The following is a 25,993-nucleotide window of genomic DNA, read 5'->3' as shown; positions in this document are numbered from 1 at the left end:
CAGAGATAAATGTATTCAAGCACGCAAAACAGTCGATTCCTGCGTTTGCAGCCTGTGTGTGACTTTGAATACATGTTTGCGTTATTTAAAAACCTATTGAATATCTAAAAGATAAATAACACACATAAAAATGAAACAGTAAGGAATGTAAGTGGGTCATTATGTGACTCCAGAGAAAACAAGAGCTGGAACGGATTCATGCTTTTGATTTTCTTCTCTGTTTTTTTTTTCTTCCATCACTTGTCATTTGTACAGTTGACCTAAAAAAATATAACAAATCATCAATGGTGTTGTTTGCAATGGGTTTGTTGTCACCATCTTTTTTATTATTAATCATGTGTGTGAACCCTCTCATCATTTCTCTATTTTTTTTTGGGTCAAATGTAAATGATAATAACAAAACAAATCAACACTGGGAAAACTTCAAGTGTGTGTTGCTTCTGACCTAATCCATCTGCGTGTTTAATTTGTTTTCGCTGTCACTCACTTTCTTTACTAATATTCAAATTAAAAATGCTCCTGAGGCATTGGTAGATTTTAGGATTTATATACGGCTGTATAGCTGTTGTCAGAGAAGTGAGCGAGTTTCTGATGACATATCATGGTCATTTTATGATGAATTACATACAGATATCTCCTTTAAGATTTATTATGTTGTGAACAAACATTGGGACAGAGACAGACACAACAACATAAAGAAAAAAGACAGATATTTTGTTGGTGCCTGGTGCCCACTAGGCATGTTCTTTGTTGTCCATCGTCAGCAACCTTGTCAATAAAGTTTAGTTTTCACAAAGCGCTGCTGACATCACCACGGAGCTCACTGGAGGACATCCGACCTCCAGAGCACGAGAGGAGTGTGTGTCAGAGAGTATGTGTGTGTGTTTTTCAGTTGTATCGACAGCCAACCATGGTAGTAGGTTTTCTATAGTTCCATAACGCCTGAAGACTCACCTGTCACTATTACTTTGAGTGAGCGTGTTTGTTTGTGTGTCTCTGTGTGTGTGTGTTGCTGATGGGTTAAAAGAGAGAAAGGGACATTTTAGAAGTGGACAATTACAGGTTTAAGACAGTTGTATAAATTCAAGTCAGCTGTGCGTCCTCCTGTGTGTTTGTGTGCATGTGTGTGACAATAATATTGCAGGAGCTTTTTAGGCCATTGGTTGTGTGTAATGCAAGTTGGCATGGAGTGTGTGTGTGTGTGTGTGTGTGTGTGTGTGTGTGTGTGTGTGTGTGTGTGTGTGTGTGTGTGTGTGAGAGAGAGTGTGATACGAGCTGGCATGATGATGCGCTCTGTCACCGTAGGAACCAGAGGGCAAGGCTTTATTAGAGCTCTGCTCTGGCCAAACCACTAGTGACACACACACACACACACACACACACACACACACACACACACACACACACACACACTCAAATACACAATCAGACCTCTTTGTCTCTCACACACACACAACCATTATATACAGTTTTTATATACACTGTAAAACTTGCCATAATCTACTGCTGAAATGGAGAGCCGGGTATCGAACCCACAAACCTTTCAATTTTTACAGTTTGATTAAATACTTCCTAATTTGACTGCAAATTTAGCCAATTTTACACTACTGTCATTACGCAAAATTGCTTGTATAGCTGCATTTGTTTACAAAATATTTTCTATTTGAAAAGTTTAGCTTATTTTGTTAAATAAAAAAGGAATTTCTAGAAAAGTATGTTTATAAAATAAGACACGACAGTGTCAATGAAAAAGGTCACTGAATTGTTTTGGTATCTGTAAAAAAATCTAGATCTTAGACTTTTAAATAATCATTCAACATAAAATTAATCAACAAGGAGTTAAGGAAACAGCCTGAAGATACAGTAGTGTGGAGGACAGCCTTATGCAATTTACTCACCAAACACAAAATCTACATTTGGTGCTTTTTGCTTCTGGTAATTAAAAAAAAAAATCACTGGATCACGCATCTCACATGTTAATTTATGCAGATTTTCTAAAATTTCTATGAACTCAGTATATTAATTTTAGACAAAACAAGCGATTAAAAGAAATTTAAGACAGTGCTCTGGACATTTATCAAATTTATTGCCATTTTGTAACCTGAGCATTTTTTAAAAATCTAATAACTCTAATAACTATTGTCATATTTCTCCTCTAGGATGAGAGAAAAACATATTGGTATAAGAATCATCTGGGAATCCCATGTCACACCTCTCCTGCTCCCATGATGCACCTCTGTCTCTACGAAATGTGCTTCATTTCTCTGATCTTGACAGCTCCAGCACACACAGAGGGAGACGGTAACGTCGCATCTCTGTCATCTACATGTTGTAAATATCAATAGACTTGGCCTGTGCGTACCTGCACCGAGGCAATCTCACATCACCCAGCGGGCCACTTTTCAGGCTTTGAAAATGAAACCTGGGTTGCCGTCCTACTGCCAAAACATTTTTAATATATATACAAATCAGGGAGGGGCCCGGTGATTCAAAGTCCTACATACATTTCCAATCCCCTTCCTCACTTTTATTTCTGTGGCAGGGGATTGGCCTGCACACTACAGCTCATCTTTATTATCACTGTATTTGACATTGCTGAGTGTGGCAATATGATATTGTTTGATATTGTCCAGTGTATCTTTATTTATTCGTGTTTTCCCGCTCTTTTTTTCAGCATTTTGTTGTTTGATCTTATCTGGTTAAATAAGATGTGCTGCTAAAAGGGTAGGTGTTATAAGCTGTAGCTCCAGCCTACACAAACTGAAGAAGTGTCTAAGTATGTTAAATTACTTCATTGTGATGTTTTTGACATCAGTATTTAAGTATCTGACATTTTCATACAAGGCTATGTATTTGTTTTAGATAAACCTATAGATTTATACATAATGAACAAATTTTTACTGCAGACCATAATAAATTCTAAGTTCCATACTTTCCATATATGAGCAATATACTCTGTCATTAATACTTCTGGTTGTCCAATCACCAGATATTTTTCATATGTATGCTTGTGTTTCAAAATGCCACACGAATCATATTGTGGCACTTCTCCTCCACTCCCATTTTCCTTGTTTGTAGATACAAGATTCCTACAGTAATTATCCCCCATCGTTCCTCCTCTCTCTTGAATTTCATCATAAGTCAACATTAAAAAGTAAAATATTCAGAGTAAAAATTAATAATGCAGCTGAATTCTGTCTATATTCACGGTCGTCAATGTCCTGCAGGAACTTCAAATCTCCAACACACGTACTTTCGGAGAAGTGAAATAAACATATTCCCTGTTCCTTTGATTTCTCTCAAGCTCTCATCTCCCATCTGATATTTCTAATAAATAAACATGAGGCTCCTCTCCCTCCACATTCGTACATGCGGTCCTCATTCTTTTATTGTAATATCTTTCTAACAACCAGACTCTGGATCAATATTCATAATCACCAATATCCCTCAGAGCTCCAAAAGCATCTTCTCACAGATTGGTTTCAAGCCACTTCAAGCCTGGCTATGAAACACACACATGGCGCCTGACTCGAACCTGAATCTATTTTCATATATGTAGATTGGTCCTATTCATGTTTAGACACATGTTTCCTGCTGTGCAGATTCCTCATCTCTCCCCTCTTTGCCTTCTCATATTCAAAAAAGGATGTTCTTGATAAATAAACATTAGCCACTTATGTATTCTTACTAAATCAGCAAGGTCCTGCGGAGAAAAGTATGTCTCCAAAACCACTATATTCACTTGAGCAAAGAGAAAACAAAGTGGGAATTGTAACCCTAACCTCGGCAGTGTCGAGCTCAGGCGACACAGAAAGTTGAGCCCCAAAACTGGACAGAAGAGCTCCGTTATGTGAGCCACGCCAGCTGATATTCATATTCATGGTGCTCACTTCTGCTTTGATTTCTCATTTCTTTCTCCTCTGCCATCTCTTATGCAGAATAATAAACATGACTGTGCTCAGCTGTTTACATATTCAGACATATTCCTGATTCTGATATGGATATTCTTGGGATAATGAGCAGACTATTTACATTTAACTTTTCTTCACCATCTCCACTTCTCTCTTTACTCGCCCTCCTCTGTCTCCCATTTTCTCCCCCCCTCCTTTCTGTCACTCCCGTATCATTCTCCTCGAATCTCTTTCGCCTTTACCCTCTCCCTCTACCCTCCTCCTCCTCCTCCTCCTCCTCCTCTCTCTGGGAGATGAATTGAATATGTAAGCTATTGGATGTGAATGAATAAAGCATCCCGTCTCAAACACACATTGGTGACACCTTATTAACCACATGTCAGCTGCACATGACAGCTGGAGCACACACAGCTTCCACTCTCACACGCACACACACACTCACAGCATACACATGTGCACATACACACTAATGCAGCTGGTTCACACCCACGCCTGCATCCACACACACACTCACACACAACACTTGCACACACACCCACACACATACAAACACAAAACTGGTATACACACATCTGCATACACTCACACACACAAACTCTCCTCATTAGTCTATATTGTGTTAGTGACTTACATTTTATCAGTCACACACAGTAAGGGTGAATTTGATTGGAAAGACATTTGACATTTCAAAAGTTAAACATAATAAAAAAAGTTACCCTTAATGCAAAATATAAAACTGGGTCAGGAAAATAACTTCGGTCAACAACATGTTCATGGAAAGATTCAAAATAGGGTTGGCCAATATACTGATATCATATCAATATCATGATATCGAGATATGGCAGAAGTGACCTGGTTACAGTAAAGTGTGATGTATTTTTCTGAACTTACCAGACTGAACTATCACTGTATTTGCCTTTACTCACTTAGTAATTATATCCACATATCTGCACTGGTAACCTGGCCACTTTATAAGGTAGTTATTGTGTATTTCATATTGTATTTTGTGCTGTGCAGTGCCTACCTACTGCTTTTATTATGTAAGGCACCTGCATTTACTGTAGTCTGTATTGCACTTTAAATTTTAGTTACTGTATCTGCTTGTTATGTGTAAGACTACAGATGGAAATTATTGCCTTGCTAAATCTGGTGCAACCATGTTTTCAATCCTTATAAATGGTCAATGTCATTGCACACTGGCCTTTCAGAAATTAGTTCACTAAGTATACGATGTGAATAAAAAGTGTGGAGGACAAAGTCTTATTAATTTTATTCCCTTTTCAAAATGAAAAGCTTGTGCACAAGTGTAAGAAATGTAACCTAGCAGTCATCTCAGAGGAGTTAGCGTTAGCGTTTAAGCTAACATTAGTGGCTCTGTCCTGCTCTTTATTGGATTTGGGGCAGTAAACACGTCAAGTAATACCACTCATCTCATTAAAAGCCTTTTGTTTTGTTAATGTTAAAGTGAATATAAAAACAAAATATACAAACAAAAAACTAAAAATCCCACATGTCTTGGTTGTTGTAACATAAGATATGAACCCAAACAGTGTGATGTTAGAATGAAATAAGACTTACTTTCTGTTTATCACATTTATAACTGTACTACTCCATTTCTGTCTTCTGCTGGTGATGCTACCTTTTAGCCTGGGACATGTAGCATTACCTTCAGTTTACCATCACGTAAGCTACATATTTATGATTTCAGTGGGCACTCATTTCAGAACAAGTCAGAGACAGTGTTTTTAACCAACTTATGCAGCTAACAGTTTAATTTGCTAGCTAGTTACAGCTGATAACATGTGCTTTGGGCAGCCTTCGTTTCAGACGGCAAATTTGACAGTGAAGAAAGCAAGCAAGAAAGAAAGCAAGTATTACAGAGTTGACTGTTGACAATCAAATAGTCTGGAAAAATATTTTTTTTAATCCTCACCTCTGACAATAAGACCCGCAAAGTTAGACACCCCGGAGCCACGCTCTGATTGGGTGACGCAGCGGTACAGATCTTGATCCTGATTAGTAACTTCTTTGAGGTGGAAGGAGGCGGCAAATCGTCTGTGGTTGATGTTTTTGGTCAGAGCCACAGGAATATCTTCTCCATTTCTCCTCTGTAACACAGACAAACACACACACACACAGATCAGATGGTGCAGGGTTAACTGCCTTGCCCAAGGTCACAAGGCAGCACTGGACCACACACACCCACGTGCACATTCACACCTCCCCTCTGCCGCACTGACAGCAGGATTGAAGGTCATGACTACAATAGAGCCATAATGAAATCAGCAGCTATTAAACTCTTAATCATGTTAGCTGGTAGGATGTATGGCCTGGAGTCGCTCTGTGTATGTGTGTGTGTGTGTGTGTGTGTGTGTGTGTGTGTGTGTGTGTGTGTGTGTGTGTGTGTGTGTGTGTGTGTGTGTGTGTGTGTGTGTGTGTGTGAGAGAGAGAGAGAGAGAGAGAGAGAGAGAGAGAGAGAGAGAGAGAGAGAGAGAGAGAGAGAGAGAGAGAGAGAGAGACACTTTATTATTGGATGTACCAGTCCTGAGGGTCCCACACTACATTCTTTCATCTCTTTGTGTTTGCCTGTCTCTACTGGGAGTATGCAAATATATATATTCATATACTGTATGTATTTATTATTGTGTTATATTGCACATGAATCACATTAGAAAATATAAAAATATAAAAATGTTTCAGATATGGCCAATATTGAATGGTCCGCTATGCAAAGATGAACTGTTAAAGGGTTGGTTCACCCACATGATGAAAAAACATTTTTTCTTGTTTACTTCTAGTGGTGTGTAGCCATGTAGATTTGATACTATTTACACAATTTGTTTTGTCTGTGGTGTGCATAGAAAAACAACTCTTAACTGTTTTTATGAGGACTATTTTTTGTTTAACACAGCCCCTGTCAACGCACATTGCACATACACTGTATATATGTAGCTTAGTTTCTTGTTCAAACAATTCCTATTTCTCTCTTTTTGCATTGTGCTCCTCTAACAGTTGAGGAAATTTGATACCTGGCGTAACCTCAGGGTAATTTCTCCTTTCCTGTTTTCTGTTAATAGATATGTTAAGAGCTCAGCTTGTCTAAAAGCAAAATATGTACTATGACTCAATGCACACTTTATAGTCCACTACATCGTGAACTTGCCATTTTGTTGTGCTGTCCAAATACATAGTGAGAATTATTATATAGTGGACTATCCCACAATGTATTGTGAAAAGCATACAAGCCCTGTATACCATTGTGCATTACGTTGAAAGAAAAACAAAAGCAGTGACGCAATAAACAGTGCAGAGAGCATTGTCCGATACAGTGTCCTATACAGTCCTCTACATAGAAATCTGGGACTGCAACTATTCATTTTCATTATTGATTAATCTGTACATCATTTTCTCAATCAACTGATTAGTTGTTTGGTCCATATAATGTCAGAAAGAAAACAGAAAATATTCACATTTGAGAAGCTGAAATCAGAGAATCGGGACTTTTTTTTTTTAATGAAAATGACTCAAAATGATGAAATGACTAATCGCTGTAGCTTTAAAGAAATCCCTTGATAGTGAGTAGGAATAGTGAATGTGTGGATGATTTAAGACATAGTCATTATCACATGTTAAGTTAGCTAATGTTAGCAAAAAGCTAACTGGCTAGGTAATGATTGATGTAAATTATTTAGTTAGCATTTCGCTAACATTAGCTATCAGTTGTGAGTAGCTAGATACGGATTTGATGTAGATTAGCTAGCGAGTTAGTTAGTTATCTAGTATTTATCGAGGCTAATACATTGCATATCTAAGGAAACAGGAAAGGAGAAGTTGGCTCTGCTGTGTAACAAGCTTGCTCAACTGTTACTAGAAAGAAGACCAAAAAAGGGGCGGGACTTGGATGGGTCAGCGGCAGTAGACTAAAACATGGTTTGTTTTTAAGAATGTGTGCGCATGCATGTGTAAAGCTGTACCTGTAGCCAGAGCTTATTGTTCGATGTGTCTCGTCCTGTGGCGATACACTGAAATGTGGCGTTCTGTCCAGCGTTCACCTCCACGTCCCCAAGACGCAGGAAATGAGGGGATTTATCTGCAGCAAACAAACAAATGGAGAAAATTAGAATGAGTTTACATCAAGGTTATATGTATTTGTATTTATCTGTTTTAAGGTTCATTTTATTTATCTGTTATGAAGTGACAGAGCCAGAGGGAGGTCAGGTTATCATAAGCACAACGTATACATTTCAGGATGTTCCCTAACCCTAAGGAACATGTTCATTATTACTGCGATTAGATTTCACTGGAGTCAGATGAAACCAAAGCACAGTGCTGCATTGCCACTGGGAGGTAACATCAATGTCACATCCAGTATATATAATTCTCATAGCTCCCAATTCTTAACTACCGTGCTAAGATATGAAATAAACCTTTTAGACCCTGAAGATGCAAGTCAGCTATGACATTTTTATTCTGAAGAGGTGATTGCAATCATAGATAGCAGCTCCTACGGTGAATGGAAACACACACACACACCCTAGCTTGCACGCATGCAAACACACAAACTTGTGTGTCCAGAAATGCAGCTGTGAGAATGAATGCTTCCACTGTGGAGACTAAGTACTAATTCCTTTTCAAATACTTGCTCCTTCCTATTAGGAGTCCTGCTCCTCTGCTTTTAAAAGACCGAGGTTCTCCTTTTTATACGTTTTTCAGATTTCGGATCACTTTATTGACAAAATGAATGTTCCTTCAGAGAGATTTCTCTAACTTCTGATGGAGACAGGGACAACAGGGATACCAGGACCTCACAAACTGTACAAGAGGACGGTGCAAGACAGTTTATTTTTATGACTTGTAATCAATAGAATCTATTAAGACACAAAATTGTCCTACTGTGACTAGACAAGCGATCAAAAGCTGTTGTAATTGCTTCCTTTCCAACATAGTAACCCTCCAGGATCCCTCTAGATTAACAGAGCCCTCCATTAACAGTAACAGTTTGTCGTCACAGCTCTTTTTGGGGCCTCTAGAAGTTAGGAAACACTCAAGCGAAGGAGAGAAGAAGACTTGAGACGTAGCAAGAATTTAAAATGGATCGCAGCCCTCATCTCTTTCCTGTGAGTATGAGACAAGACAGCTACTGTTCGCTGAGTGTGTGTGTGTGTGTGTGTGTGTGCATCTGTGTGTGCATGTGGGTTAAAGAGAGAGCGAGAGAGAGTGAGAGAGAGAGAGAGAGAGAGAGAGAGAGAGAGAGAGAGAGAGAGAGAGAGAGAGGGAAAGTGCTGAGTGGTCAGAATCTTCTCTCTCTATGATTGCCCTAATACTGTCTCATTTCCCGCTTCACTCTCTCCTATTCCCTCTGTTTCTCCCTCTACCCTTTTTTTTTTTTATTTCTCTCATTTTTCTCCACGACTTTCTCCTCGCGCCGCATCCCTCCTCTCCTGTGTCACCTTCCCACTTATCTACCCATTCAACTGCAACAGAAACCATCCCAGGTACAGTCTAATTAGTGGCCAAAGCTATCAGCGTCTATTCAGCGAACTAGGACTAATTGCTGGCATGCTAATGACTCACCGCACGGGTAGCTGAGCACCTGAATGTCGTCAATGGCGATGAAGCCGGCTTTGCTGTCCGAAACCTCTGCTTCGAATATGACCTGAGGAAGAAAAGAAAGAGATTTAGCCATTACTGTCTCCATTATTATCAAAATTATACAGAATCTTTGGAAACACTTTATTTGAAGGAATGTGCATAAGATTGTCATTACACTGTCAAAATCATGTTGTGACGTCTGTCATGCACATGCAGGAGTGTTTATTAAGTGTCATTTTTAATGCAAAGTTGACATTGTTTGAGACATCTTTGTCATGACAACTTTACATTAATCAAGCCAATAATGTCTTTGCTATAACAACTTGACATTAAGATTCTGTTTAGCTTTATGCTTTAACATTATATCAAACTGTCTTAGGTGATTGGTTTTGACACTGGCCCTGATGAGACGATTATAAGTGTGTCATGAATACTTTCCTTGACCTCAGGTAAAGCAGTGCCATTTGGACTTGACACAAAGATGTCATTAAGCTTTATTAAACTGTCAAATGCTTTTATAATGGAGTCATAATTAATTCCCTTGACCTCAAGTAAAGTGGCACCATTTGGACTTGTCATAAAGATGTCAAGTTGTCATAACAAAGACATTTTGAACAATGTCAACTTTGGATTAAAAGTGACATAATTGACCAAATGACACTAAATGACAACAGTCATAAACACTCATGAAGATGGTTATGGCAGTCTCAAATAAAATGTTACTTAATATTTGACTAATGTTTTTATCCCATCGAGATCAGGATATCTGTTTACACAAAACAATGGTTTCACCTCTAAGAAAACAATTACAAGCAGCAATAAAAATACTTAAGAATAAAACATTCAAAAGAAATGAGAGCATCGAATTATATTCTGTTTTTAATTTTACCCTCTCAATTTGTTTGTTGTTTTATTGTTTTAACTTTCTGCTGCTGATTGTATTTTTAAAAATTAGGCTCACTGAATTAAATACAGCAGAGATGATTAAAGAAGTGTATTGGTAAATGGAACAGGTCCAGCATACAAAATGTACAAAAAGCAAAACACAACAGCAAAAACACTGGCAATGCTGGTCCTAGGAGAAAACTAAAACTTACATAACCTACAAACACTCTGCTTGCACATCGCAAACCCTCTATGGCACTGTTACCAAATCATCAACACTGTTTAGTATTGTTACTAAATCACAAACTGCGCCTCTGAACCGACTTTTAGATGCATTCAGAGTACACTGGAAGCAGCAAAGTAAGACTATTGCCATTTAAATTTGCTGTCAAAGTGATGGATCCGATCTAAGTTGTCACAAGACAGATAGCCAGTGACAGGCGCCAGTGATGTGCATTAAACTGGATAAATACAAAGCTGCCATCCCAACTGCTGCTGGATTTATACATTCTGGCCAACAAGCCAGGAAGGATAAATGAGATACTTCCTGTTGGATCATAGTAATCTCCTTTGGTACACATAAAATGTCTGCCGCTGAAATGATAATAAGCAATGAAACCAAACGTGGAAAGGTAGACAATGAGAAAGTGTATTAGCCTTTCTTTCCCATCCTGTCCCTCTCTGTCTTCTCCTTGTTGTGGTTTCAGTTTTCTCTTGACTTTTTGCTGAATGTACATCTGCTTCTTTTCATGACATGACCACAATGTGAAACAAGAGTTCTGCCACGTGAGGTCTCTCTCACAATAAAACAATAACAAAAGATGTAGTTTGATGGTATCGTGAAGTAGTGCGGGATCACATAAAACAACCACATAGCTGATGAAAATCTATCTGACACAACTCAGGCAGAAATCATGTTCACTAGAGAGAAATATTAATATTAAAGTTTTATTCACACTATGTTAACTTATTCATCTTGTCTTGTGTTTTCCCGTAAGATATAACAACTAGCAACTAGCTAGAAACGGCTAGTAACATTGTTGGAAACATTTATGATAATACAAGTACACAATTCAACCAAATTATAACGTGTGTGTATGTTCATGTGTTTTCCAGCATTTTAATGTGCAAATGTTACATATTGCGTCTATAAAGAGAGAAAGTTACAACAGTAAGAGAAACATTTTTGCCAGAGTAGGAATGTTGGCTTCAGGGATTGCAATGTAAGTCCACTGCTCAGCAAATACTGGTTGGCTTTGATTTTGTACAGATATTCATGTGTAGCACCACCGGCAGGTCAAATACGTCTTGAAATTATTTAGCAATTTTGCACCTCCAGTTCCTCATCTCATATATAAGTCAGTGTTTTTTTTTGTTGTTTGTTTGTTTGCTTTTTTTTGAGTGAGTTTTTGGTTAGATGCCTGAGACAAGGTGTGAGATTAACACAAGCTTAAGATATTCACATTTTGTCGATCAGACATTAATTTTGAAGCTTTTGCTCGTCTTTAGAAAGGCGGTTACTGACAAGTGACTAAATGACACTACAGAGGTTGTCAGGGACAATAAATGTCATCAAACTGAACACGGAAAATTCTTCTACTCACTAATCTGCTTTTAGAGCCTCGTGTTTATTCTTGTGCTCTTGTTTATTCTTTTACTATTCTTACTCAACCTTTCCAACTTGTTTATCAATCAATAGCACGCAAAATCAAACCAGAAGTTAGAAACTTAGTAGTGGCGATGCAGATGTCATGCAACCGCAGTGTTGTTGATGTTCATCCGTGAAGACTACCTTGCTGAATGAAACATGTAAGCATCATAAACTTTTGTTTGCCACAGATCTTATTTTCTACACTAATCCGAAATCCAGTGGATTAAATTGGCGTTTTGATGAAGGAATTAGGGAAAAGCTAACTTCTGGGTTGACCTGCAAAAATATATCACCCCTGCACCGCTCTATTCCCATTAAGAACGGCTGTATTTTGTCTTTAGCGATAATTTGCTACATGTTAGCATTCTAAAGTGCTAAACTAGGATGGTGAACATGGTAAATATTACCTTTACATTAACACACATACATAAAACATCATGTTAGCACTGTAATTATGAACATATTAGCATGCTGAAATTAGCACTGCTGCGTCTCAGTAGAGCCTCGCCAAGCTGCTGGAGAGGAAACAGACTCTTGAGTCTCGTTTACTTTAAATTCTGGTTTAGAAACTGGCATGAACAAATGTGACTCAGCAGACTATGAGTTAATTTATCTCTATTTCGACACAACAAAACCACAGAAGGGATAATGAGTTGTTTGTTTCAAGAGGAAAGCAGCAAAATGTGGAATGGGACAACCAAATTATGGGCCTTAGTTATGCTCGGCGCTTTGTGGTTGTTGTTTCTATTGTTAATGTGCTTCTCTAAATGTTATATTGTGAGTGTTAATAGTGTATTCAACAGGTGCCTCCATTTACAACCATCTCATCCACTCACGGTCTGAATGACTACTCTCATCCTCATCCTCATTTATCCCCTTGTCCATACGTTCGCCCTCCAACTCCCTCCGCTCTTTATTTCTGCCATCACCCTCCCTCTTTCTAACCATTCCTCTCCTCTAACTTCTCTCTCTCTCTCTGTCTCTCGCTTGCCGTCTCTGTTTTCTAACAGTGTTTACTCAGAGAGGAGCTCTGTAATGAACAGAGGAGAGGAGGGAGGAGAGGAGGAGGTCGCTATCAAAAAAGAGAGAGACAGAGGGAGAAGGAGAGTGAGGGGCTGAGCGGTTGTTGTCATTCATCACCTGTAAGAGGAAATCTGCCGTGAACTGTTTACCCATAGCTTATCATCCCCTGCTTGTCACACTCTCCCCCTCTCCGTCTCCCTCCTCTCCCAATCTAGCTTGTCTCTCTCTCCTATCATCTTTCACTCATAGCTCACTGCGGAGCACAGCAGAAAGACATCAGTTGACTTTTAATACCTTCATCTCTGTCTGTCTGAAGACCGTCGGCTCGCGTGTCTGCCTCCCCAGTCTGATCACTGCTTGTTATTATAACCACGTTTGTTTTGGTAGCCATAACATGACCTAATGACTTCTTCTCCTTCTCCTTTGTGTGCATACGTGTCGATTTACTCCTATTTAAAAGTCTGCTTCATTATTTAAAACCAGAGTGTTTTTTTAATCATGTCTGTCATGTCGGTTGAGATGAATCTGTTTTAAGTATCATGACTTGTTAGGATTAATCAATTCTGAATAAATTGTTAAATTAATCACAAACTATTTTGATATTTGATTAATCAGTTTGAGTATAATTCTTTAAGAAAAAAAGTAAAAATCATCTGATTTCAGCTTCTTACATGTGTTTATTTTCTGGTTTCTTTATTCCTTCATGACAATAAACTGAATATGTTTGAGTTGAGAATGTTATCTTGAGCTTTGGGAAACAGTGATCAGCATTTTTCACCATTTTCATTCATTTTATGGACCAAACAAATAATCGATTAATCGAGACAATAATTGACAGATTAATCAACAGTGGAAGCCCTATCTTTAATAGTGTTTTATTCCAGCAAAGATGAATTCTGATTAATAAATATTACTCAAATTAAAAATTTCAACCTTTGCTGATTAGGGCAACTATTTTTTTATTAAGAAACAACCCTTTTAACACAGAAAGAACTAGCATTTGATCTTTAATGATCGGTTCAATTTCACAGAGTGGGACAAAACTACAATAAGACAAGGTTGCTTTCATTTTAATTCAATTAAATTTGTTGTTTGAATTTGTTGCTGTTGTTGTTTGTTGTTTTTGAAGTAAATGGCAGCACTACTGTAGCTATGCAACGCCTGCCTGTTGCTGTTCAGAGACTTTAATCTTTAAATTATTATGACTAAAGATGGAGATCTGCCAAATCTTTGGGCAGTGAGGTCACAAGTAAGTCACGTTTCACATGAGTCAAGTCCAGCAGAGTCAAGTCTCGGTACGGTGAGTTGACGGAGCAATCGCCGTTTCTGAATTTGCATAATCACAACTCAGCCACAACTTTATGCAAATGCATTAGACAGTGCTGATCAAATATGATATTCAGTTACTGCTTTGTCTATTTTGGCCTCCAATGTTTTCATGAACATATTTCAGTGCGCAATTTAGCTGTAATATGGAAGAATTCGGTGACCTTGCCAACAATTTGAAAACAAATGAGCCAAAAACAAGCACCATCCAACTCACAACCAGCCAGAAACTGTCGTGGTCCAGTGTACCCAGATGCATCCTGACCGCGTTCTGTGTGTCTGCACCTTAGTCACAAGTCTATCGCTCTGTTAATGATCATGTGTTTGAGAATGTGGATTTTAGAGGAATGCTCTGGTTCACTGCACCCCGGATGCAAGTCATTGCTCATCTTGTTTCCTTGACGAGTTTAATTATCAATCATAAGGCCCTTTGCATTCTGTGATTTATGGTGATCCGATGGTGGTCATCTCTGAGGAGATAGTGTTTCCATCATGCAGGCAGTCACTGACTGGTGTCACCCGAGTGAGGCAGGATTACTGATAGCTTGGGTTTACAAGTTCTCACATGGGCAAAGCAACTCTGAAATGCTGAAGGCTGAGAACTGACACATAATCACTCCAGAGCAGGGTGGGACGATAACGTACATCCTCTTATCAACCAATCACATACATCACTTTGATGTATGCATGTATGGGCACTGAATCAAAAATGTTTAAATCAGCAGGCAAGGAGCGTTTACACTTTGAATTCTCTCAGTCATGAGAAATGTCAGCCAGGTTTACACACCTGCTTTCTCTGAAAACACTCAATTTTAACCTCATCTTCATTTTTATATTATTTCAAAATGTTATAAATATAAAACCCAAAGCTTGAGGTAATAAAAGTTAAACAGTGGAATTTCTAATAGTGAGGAAAACAAAAACAATTCTGCCAGTATTGCTGCACTGAATGTACTTTTTAATTTTTTTTTTACAATTGTGTAAAGCTTTGAATGTCTGTCTGTAATTTATGGTGCTGTTAGATTACTGCTTGACCACCCAGTTAATACAGTCTCAGGTAAGTTTTCAGGTCTGACTTTTGGACTTTCCAACACTTTGTAGATACTGGAAATGTTTGGATCACAGAAGTTATAAACAATCCTACACAACCACAAATGGAATCTAATTCACCAAATAGTGTAACACAAATAATATTAGTGTAGCGTAATTTTCATTCGGTTTTTTTTAACATTATGATCGAATCTTCGACACGTCAAATTATTCTGTGCAGCCCCACTTTCTAGAGCCACAAATCCTAAAAGTCATGAGAAAATAAAGTGAATTGTTGCAACTTATGATTTTTGGGATGAATTTTTATAATTATACATTCAAAATTGAGTCTATGAAATAAAAAAAAAATATGTTTTTTATTACATTTACTATCCTATATAAAAGCAGCATTTTGGGGGGAATTTTTGCATAAAGAAAATACAGACAAAATACTTCACAATTGTCTGTCCATCAACTAACTGCTCAATGTTTCTTTTAAAATAAATAAGAAATAAATATGGTAATTGTACGGTCTTCACATGCTGTGTGTGCGTGTGCGTGTGTGCATGATGTGAGCTCATCACTTCTTGTGTGTGTGAGTGTGTGTGCTTGAGTACATGAGCATGTGCCTAGCCTTCCCCTGGTGAAACCAGTCTCATTACAACTCAAGCTAAAGTGCTAACACAGAAACATGTTTGAACATGAAAAAATAGCTTCATAACCTCAAATCCAATAACCTGTTTCATAGCCGGAAAAACCTACATAAGCCTCAGCAAACCAGGATGATTGTGTTCAATTAAAACATGTTGACACACGAGTTTCATGCTGGTGATCTCCTCCCGTAGTCACTGAGGGCCATTTGGGCTCCAGATGGGCCATTTGGAGGATGCTTTCACACTTCGCCTTACAGTAATATTACAGGGTCCCCAGGCAGTGTGTGTTAACATGATCAGTGTGTGTCTGTGTATGCCTGCTAGGACATTTGCAGACAAGCTATCCCACAACATGCCCACATGTGTCAGCACCAGACAACACACACACACACACACACACACACACACACACATCATGCTGCCTGAATGTCATAAATTAAAGGGCGGGCCCATTATTTTTTATTATTATTGTTTCTTTTTAAATCAGTCTGTAACTTACAACATGTCTTCCTTCTATATTCAAATCCAAACAACTAAATTTTGGTGAACTGGATATGTTTTAGCTTCATAATAGTATTTCTTCTTAAAACATTTTCCCATGTGACTTGATGTAGGTTTCTGCATCATGATGTTGCTACACATAAACCCTGTAGGTGGAGGGTTGGGCATTAATGCTGTAACCTACGTCACCGCTTTTTGCTGGTGGCTAAATGGGAGTTTCTATTTGAAGATTACAGAAAAGAACATAGATTAATCGATTAGTCAATGGAAAGAAAACTAGCTGCCAATTATTTTGACAATCGATTTAACAGTTTCAGTCGTTTTCCAAGGAAAAATTTCAAATATTTTCTGGTTACAACTTCTTAAATGTGAAAAGTGTGCTATTCTTATAGTAAATGAAGAGTCTTTAGGTTTTGGACAGATGGCTGAACAAAAGAAGTAATGTAAAGATCTTACATTGTTCATCTATAATGAAAATAATTGTTAGTTGCAGCCCAAGAATGCACTTCAACAGTGCAATCATTTCTACTTCTATGATGATGATTTTCAGGTTTTGAGACCGTGTCATACAACAAGAAAAAAGATGCAACAACACTCACAACAATATCAGTGTCCAGCATGGTGGTGACACACCCCCATGCATGCAAACACACACCCATCTAATTTTTTTTTCAGTGTCTTTGTAGCCTAATCGTCACCTCCTGAGCCTCAGTCACCACAAATAAATCAGCTGCTTGCCTCACAGCATGTGTGTGTGTGTGTGTGTATGTGGTGTTTGTGTATTCACATGAACACACATGAAATGGAAATTAAGTGCACATAATAAAGGGAATCATGCATAAACACGTTGGTTATTATTTAGGGAGTTACCTGATATTCATTGGGCCAAAAGGTGGAAACAGCGAGTTCGGCTCTCAGCCAGTCTTTACCTGAAAGAAAACATCACAGTCAGCACGAGCAAATCGAAGCGCAGAAGTGTCAGAATAAGATATAAAATGAGAGTTTGAGTGGTGCTCTGAGTCAGTCTTTACCAGTGTAAGACGTCACGTTCCATATAGGGTTGGCCAACGGACCCTTGTTTACCTACAAACAAAACAAAGTACAATGTATCAGTCATAAACTCATAGAGGCCTCATTTCCATTACACTGAGAAATATTTAATTACACAAAAATAATAATGATGGCACGGACTATAAGACACTGTGATGTAAAGCCATGTTTCCACAGGAACCTTTGGAGTAACACAAAGGTCTTTTCCACCAAAATGGACCAGCTTCACTTCAAGTGACTAATTGTGAACCGTTCTGAGCATTTCCATCAAAAAATGGACTTGTTCAGAGTGTCAACAGCTGGTTCCCAGCGAGAACCAAAAAGTAGCAGGCTGGATGACGGGAATCGGAAATGACGATCTGTGATGATAGTAGTAGCGAAAGGAGTCTTGCAGTAAATCATGATCAACACACTGCGGTGGAAATAAAGACAACAACAGGCTGAAGGAACCCTCATAGTGTCTTTCGTGGGGCAAAAAGTTGTGGGTTCTTTACGTGAGCACTTGGCTTGAATCATGTTGTTGTACTTGTCCCTGTCATCAAAAAGGTCAGAGGTCAGGCTCAGCTACACCACCGCCTCTCGGCAGGTAGGAGCTCTGTTTTGCAGGGAAAATTTTTGCAGTAATGCGGGTTTGACTTTGTGTCATCAGATTGAAGGGCAGTCTTCATACTTATAATGCTCCCCTGATGCTCAGAACCAGGAAACTGTAGAACCAGTAAAACAGCAATTTTCTCTTTATGTGTTCTGTAACCACTTCTTCATTTTGTGAGAAAACTTATGAGGAGGAGAGGATGAGAAGACTGGAGTGTTATGGAAACAATTAAAGTGGAGGGAATGACATTTTGGGATCGTTTTAAATGTGGCCATCCTGATTGTACCTCCCACACTTTGTACTTTGATAGATGTCCAACAAAAACACCAGTGTTCCTGTTACGCTGCTTCAGAATTTTATCAAATGCCATGAAGCTGCAATTACACGACTCCGCTGAGCTGTCCAGTCCGCTGAACTCAAACAAACGTTCGTCTGCTCTCTTTCCACATTGAGGATGAGCAACTGGAACAGTGACAGGACGTCAATCACTCATGGAGTCATGACAACCAAATAAACAACAGCATGAGTACAGCATTTTCTCCTCGGGCAGAGAGACAAACAGGGCAGAGCGTAGTCAGACTGACCACTGGGCCAGTCACTCTGTGGGCCATTTCACAAATACAAGAGCAAGAAAGATGGTTGGTAGGGGTGCAAGAAAACTTTGATACACTTGAGTATCGTAGTATTATGTTTTGTGATACTGTATTCTCAAAAATACTGTAGATTCATTGCAGTGTTGTAAACTATCTCCAGCCATTTGACTCCTCACTCTAATGTAATGTAGTGAAAGCTTTAACTCATCTCAACCTGCTTTTGGACTAAATTAATACAATAATGTGATCCAACTCGTGACTCATGAAACCAAACTTTGTCTCACACTGTCAGCTGCTAAGTAGAGGCCAGTATAGGCATTCAGATAGCCCTGTTTGTTTACAATAATAATGTTAATGTCTCAAAACTAACAAGGTGTTTGTAGATTGTTTACTGGGCACATAATACCATCTAAATTGAACCAGGACAACCAGTCTCAGACAAACAAGCGGCTGTATCTCTATCATATTCTGTTCCATCTTGTTTATTTTCATACCTTGACCAAGATGTTGAGGGTGCCGGGGCTGGAGCCGTCTGGGCTGGTGAGGAGATAGTTGAAGTCGATACAGTGAGTGTCGTTCTCCTTCATGACCGGCAGCTGAAACCTGGCCTTCTCCCCGACATCATACTGAGAGACGTCCACATACATGTAGGAACCTGGATGCAGAGACAAAGACAAAGAGAGGGTGACCAAAGATTAACAAAGAAACCCAAAGTCACGTCCAATTCGAGTTGGATTGGGTTCAAAATGTTTGTGAATCAGGATCCATAAATCAGCTCGTGTCTGTTTGCAGGTGTTTGTGCTTGTACACCACATACCAGCTAAAATCCAGTGCTTGAACAGACTAGCGCTGGTGCCCTCTGAGGGGGTAGTTAGGGTGTACACGGAGTCGGTATTATGTCGGACTTGCCAAGGAGTAGGCTGTGTGCCCACTTACATGTACCTACATGAGTAAACAAACTCTCTCTGCTCCTGTGTGTGTAGCTCAAATATAATCCTCACTGAAGAAGAATGAACAGCCAAGACAGACGGCTGCAACAGTTCTGTGAATTGGAAAATTACAGCAACTTTTTTTTCTCTTCCCTCTGTTTTTCCATAAAGTATTTATTCATTCTTAACTCCTCCCCTTGCATGTTATTTCAAGCCCAGATGAAACAGCATTTCAAGACTATCCGTTGTTACATACTGTATCCCAGTGAAATAGGATAAGCCAGTGAGACATAACATTATGAGGAATTTGATTTGAATATTGAAAAGTGGTGTTCCATGCTGTTCCCATATAGGTAACAAACGAATCTCAGCTCTGTGACACTTATGACGCTCAAGTAGAAGATTGATTAATGGGTGGATGTCATGATATTGGTTGAAAGCTGTTGGTTCAAGCCTTCATAAGCGCATTTCTTTTCTTTTTTTTGTTTTACAGTGATAAAACATTTTGATATAAGAATACAAAGAAAGAAAGAAAGAAAGAAAGAAAGAAAGAAAGAAGAAAATTAATTAAATGAAACTGAAACCGAAGCCAACCAGGAAAGTGGGACATTTTCCTGTGACAACATTGTGAGTTTGAGTCCAGTTTCCTGTTCCCCCCACCATCAAAAAAATATGTATGTCAGATTAATTCTCCTGTCAGTGCCCTTGATCAAAGCACTGGTTTAGAATTGGGGGTGCACAGTAGCTGCCCACTGGGGGATTAAATGCAGATAATGAATTTCCCAATGGAGATCAAGAAAGGACAACCTAACAATGAATTTGGCCTTCCCTCTGTGACTTACACACTTTCAAGCAGTGAGTTCCTTGTCATGGGAATGAAAAACCCCAAAAGAGCTTTTATTCTTCCCCTTTATGTTTGCATGTTTTTACTCACTTCTGTTTCTCTCTCCTTTCATTCCTTTTTGGGCTTACAGTACAAAAATCAGTCACCAGTTCCCCCCAGACACATAAAACAAACCCCTGTTCCTACGACTGTGCCATTTGTTTCTCCTTTGTGATTGTGGGGCTGTTTCTTAGTGAGCCAACAACAAATAAACACAGGAAATGGGAAAGAGAAGAGAAGAGAAGAGAAGAGCGACTTCTTGCCTTTATATTCCACAATTTATGTTCTTATGAAATTTAAAAAAAAAATCTTTCTTCTCCTCTACTCTTTTTTCCATTTTCTCTTCTATTTGACCATGTTTGTACCCAAGAACATGATCAAAACGCAAAGAGGTCAGCCTGCGGCCAAAATGGCATGTCATTTTGACGGCAGTTGCTGCAGTTTGCACAGGCTCCTTAACCACACTAGTCAGTTTTTTCCACTGTTTGCAATATATCACTACCTGAAACTACCCAGGAGTGTCACATGATTAGTTGCATTTTTCATAGCTATCCTCTGGGCTACATTTGGTTCTGTTTGCATTATGTCCCCCCGCGCTCAAATCCATTAGTTTTGTTATTCTAATGTGATGGGAGAACGTTTTCTGGCACTGCTGATGATAAATGTGCATCAGGTACTTTGTTCTGCCTACTGTCACTACTGAGTACCATACAGCCTACCTCTAGTAGTTGACTGCAGGAAATGGAGCGAAAAATAATACATAATCTGGGAGTGCTGACAGGACAGTCCGTCAGCCCATCCAGATGTTTCAGTAATCAGCTCAGACCTCAACCAGATGTTGTTCCAGTGAAATATGATGAAATGTGATCCTCTCCTGCCTGATGTCTAATCTCACATTAGCTCATGACAAACAGAGAGGAGGTAGCCATGATAGTGTTTAATTCTATTTGTAGACTAGAACTGAATAGAAGCAAAGCTGAAATAATACATTGTTGATTAATTGGTTAGTAAATCATTTAATCAAAAAAGCAATTTCTCAAGTAAAACTACTATGCTTACTTCAGCTTCTCAAATGTGAGGATTTGCTGCTTTTTAGTTTTATTTTATTTATTATTTTCTTGAATATGAATAGTTTTGAGGCCACAATAATAAACTGGGCATCAAACATCACTGTTGTATTTTAACTAAAACTGATACTATTAATGTGACTTTCTTTTTCTTGAAAATACTTGGAGTTTTTGTAACAAAAACAATATTTTGTGCAGATCAGTTCCATTATGTGAGGAATAGCGTTTTAATATTTTTTGAGCTCAAGTGCAGCAAAACCGAGTAAATCTGCATGCAGTCTCCTGCAGTTGTGCCCTGGGTGCTCTGCCAATTTTCATAGGAGAAAGACCTGGTTGACTGTCAGTAAAAGTGAAGAGACTACACTGCTGAAATACCAATATTATGGGATGTGTAGAGCCATGGCCAACATTTTTCTGTTAATTCTGTGAAAAAAATCTTTGTTGAAAACATATACAGTTCAACGGTGGGAGTCGGGGAGAGGATGAGGAGTCAAGAGTCAAGAGAAGTACGAGGAAGGACACAGGAGCATAACGAGGGAGGGGAGAGGCTGAAGAGCCAAGAGCAAGGTTCAATGTTTCTGCATAAAACAGCATTAGAATATTTTAAAATATGTGAACACATTAGTTTAACTTTATACAAAAAAAAGCCCAGCTGATACTAGATTTTTTTAGGGGCCGATATTGATATTAGGAAATAAAAAACATTATGATATCGATATTCTTTATTTAAATACATATAAAATTCAAAATGACATCAGGCCACTGAAACATAAAAAAACATAAACAGAACTACTTGAATTAAGAAAAAGGATCAAAACGCTCCAACAAAAACAAAAATATTAAATGACTAACTAACTAAACAAACAAACAAATCAATAAATAAATAAACAATTTGCATTAGGTTCTGTGAAAAAACAAACAAACACAGCTATGATATATGCAGATATAGTTTTGTCTGGCTCTAATAATTTTATTCATTGGATTTTTAAATACTTATTTCTTCAGCTGAAAACTCAAACACATGCTCGCCACCTGTAGTCAATATTTTTTCATGCGTGAACAAGGAATAAAAACATTTCAGAAAAATCAAGGTGGTCATTATTCAGGCATGAAAGGGTTAAATATCTTTGGGTTTTGGACTGCTCTTTGGACAAAACAAGCTATTTGAAGATATCACTCTGGCAAATAGCGATGGGCATTTTTTCACTATTTTCTGACATTTTAGAGGCTAATCGTTTAGTTAAGTCCTTGCAATAATAACTGATAGATTAATCAGTAAAGAAAACAATTAAATTGTTTGTTGCGACCCTGAATATGTGCTCCAGTTAAACAAACACAGCCCTCCATCCTGACTGGGTAATTCTTTTTGCATATTATCCCATTCACAATATGCTCTATACAACCAGCTGTAGGACAATAGTGATTATCACCTATTGTTCAGCTAATCTACTGTGAGAAAACACTTTTCTCCGCAGAATACAGCAGAGCACAACAGGCTTTCAACTAGTGCACACAATCATAAGCGTGCATGGACACACACACACATCAGCTTTTCAAAACCAAACACTGTATCCTCGTTATTGGATTGGCCCTTTCCTCGCTCTTGATCTCTCTTCTTTCTCTCCACTGCCATCACCACCCCACCATCTCCTCTACACACACACACACACACCCAAACACACACCTCTAATTCAGCCATGGCAGCATTAGAATAATCCTACATCCTGGTTCTGAATGTCACCAACAAAGCAGAAAATGAGAACGTCCAAACTGGACTACAGCCAATCAGATCGAAAACAAGACTGGGGACAGCATCGTTCTCTATCACCAAATCTGAAATCTAAATCCATCCAGAATGAACACATGATGGATGTCACTGCCATTCCTTTGGTTTTTGGCACAAATGCTACGATGGTGACATGAGAAAAGTGCCTTTAAGATGGCTGCCAAGATGGTGCGCCAGCTAAAAATACTTCTATCAGTCAGAGACCCAGATATGTCACAATACGCACAACATGGCAAAAATATAACCTTTAGCATATCTGCAAAATCATAACAACAAGTGGATTATTTATAGGCAAAAATAGCTGAATAAGATTTGGTAAATAGGGCTGTCAGCAATGTCCACATGTTCAAATAATATTCAAATATATTTTAGAAATCATACAAATCAGAGACAGAACAATAACAACACCTAATCTGAGACCAAAACAGCACTGGGAAATATGAGTAATAAGAGACTGACAGTACTTGAAACTGATACAACCCCCATGCTAAGAAAGCAGGCCTCGTGATGCCAAGAACATCTGACACCTGAAGTCTGCCAGTTTCTAAAATGGCTGATGTCTTTGAACTGCCAAAGTCTAAAATGGACGCTAATAGAATGACGACAAAATATAACGATGAGGCTAAAAATACCCATGTGACAGCCTTAAGACCTAGATATGTCACATAACAACAACAGCGGCAAGCAGCAGTGTGGTAGACAGAGGACAGTATTCTTCAGGAAAACGGTAACAGCCTGCTGTTGGGATAACAAGCTAATGAGAGAGTTTTACTTTCAGCCTTTTAAGGTACCGACCAACAAACTAGCTGACAACCTCTTGAACTCAACAGTAAAATAAAGATAAAGGTCAACATATCAACCATGAAAAGTATATTTATCCAGTCAGATTCAGTCTCTGCATTTAACCCATCCTAATATTTGGAGCAGTGGGAGGCCACACTGGGACCAAAAAATACAAATAAAACATGCAACTTATCCATGATAAAGAAAGTGAAATAGTCACAATCTACTTTAATGGTTGTGCTTCACTAATATTAGTGCAATATGAGAATGATTTTCAGATCATTTTATTATTTATTAATTTATTAACCAATCATTGTTCTTCATGTTTTCAGCTAAAAATCCAACGGTGATCAAGTTGCACCCAGTCTGATTTTCACCTCACACTTCAGTCTTTAAAATCTTTTTAATGTTCGTTTTTTTATTCTATTATGATTGTGTAATTTAAGAGCAAATAAATTAACTCTACTGATCATCTATCTGCAATATTCAAGTATCTAGCGATATATAGTAATTCTACATATACATTATAAACATACTGTGTGCAAATGTATCATCAAACAACTAAAATAAATGTAGGAAGTACAATGCACTATATATACCAACATAATAGCAACTATAAGCATATTGATACTAAAATAAAGAGACTAAAAAGTTGTCATTAAAAATAAAAATAACTAGATACCATTTTCATTACCAGTTAAAGTGCAAATTATTCCCTTAATTACCTGATTGTTTCAGAGTCAGAGACGATGAGAGGTTTGATTTACTGGCAATTTTAAGTCTGTATAGTTTGTGTTGCTGTATTCATCATTATTCGCTCATTATTAAAACATCCAGTGGACAAGAGAGTCGCTCTACTTTAGTTTAAATGCCTTTTTTCTCCTCCCTTATTAGACATTACACTGTGGAAACAGGACCAAGAGGAGAGAGAGACACACACACAGTGAATGGCGTGCCAAATAGGTTTAAAGTGGTACTGGCTGACAACATTATGAGTCAAGAGTATCTGCTTTAGTCCACTGAGCCACAGAGCCCCAGCCCATGAATGTTCAACTGGAGCAACGCACGTTGCCAGCGTAGCATCTAGACCCTGCCACGGAGGCCAGTGCCAACATCAACCCCCAGAGAGATTACATAGAATAGTTTTATCTCCATTACGAAAACTGCCAAACCATCCCTCCACACTCAATACTGCCTTGAGCATAAATGGTGATTAGCAACTGTGACAAATCAATGTGGGTTATAAGGAACAAAAGTATAATTGTTGGCTGAGCTATCAAGTGACTCTAAAACGATTGTGCGTAAAGCCCTTAGATGACTTCTTTTCTTCTGCCAACACCTTTGACCATATATAACCCTCTGAACTACCAATCAGCAAAATAAACTCACTCCCAAAGGTCTTTCAGATGCCAAATACTTTTAACATCTCCCCGTCAACAAAGGGGTTGGTCTCTCTTTGTTTCAGGGGTCAAAAGCCAAAAAGGTTTAGTGCCTGTGCTTTAAATCATGCCATGCCCTCGGGGAGACTGCAGCCAGCCACAGCAGAGTACTTCTAAATCACAGGTGGCTCAGACTGCCTGAGAAAACAGCAATTCTAATGATAGGCATTACCACTGTGTCCCTGGGCAAGGTATTTAAGCTACCAGCCCATTTCCTACTATTTCTTCCAAATACAAAACCTTGCCAAGTGCTGTATCTGTAATCCCCTCCAGCCACCTCGCTTTTCCATCCATCCTTTT

General features: G+C 38.5%; 1 protein-coding gene across 14 annotated transcripts in view; it reads right to left on the bottom strand.

Annotated features, from left to right (window-relative positions):
- The window catches only part of ptprk (protein tyrosine phosphatase receptor type K), a 144,626-nt gene that overhangs the window by 59,312 nt on the left and 59,321 nt on the right, over positions 1-25,993 (bottom strand). For all 14 annotated transcript variants that reach the window (XM_084738222.1, XM_084738224.1, XM_084738223.1 and 11 more), the window contains 6 exons: positions 19,301-19,461; positions 17,603-17,654; positions 17,442-17,500; positions 9,486-9,567; positions 7,886-8,001; positions 5,845-6,019 (listed from right to left, as the gene is read on the bottom strand). In XM_084738222.1, the coding sequence (XP_084594348.1) occupies positions 5,845-6,019; positions 7,886-8,001; positions 9,486-9,567; positions 17,442-17,500; positions 17,603-17,654; positions 19,301-19,461 (645 nt within the window). The remainder of the gene's footprint in view (positions 1-5,844; positions 6,020-7,885; positions 8,002-9,485; positions 9,568-17,441; positions 17,501-17,602; positions 17,655-19,300; positions 19,462-25,993) is intronic.

The sequence above is a fragment of the Lutjanus erythropterus genome, chromosome 15 (genome assembly GCF_056507025.1).
Source record: "Lutjanus erythropterus isolate fLutEry1 chromosome 15, fLutEry1.hap2, whole genome shotgun sequence".
Lineage (NCBI taxonomy): Eukaryota > Metazoa > Chordata > Actinopteri > Lutjaniformes > Lutjanidae > Lutjanus > Lutjanus erythropterus.
Note: the sequence above shows the minus strand (reverse complement) of the source record. Positions and strands in the feature narration are given on the sequence as shown.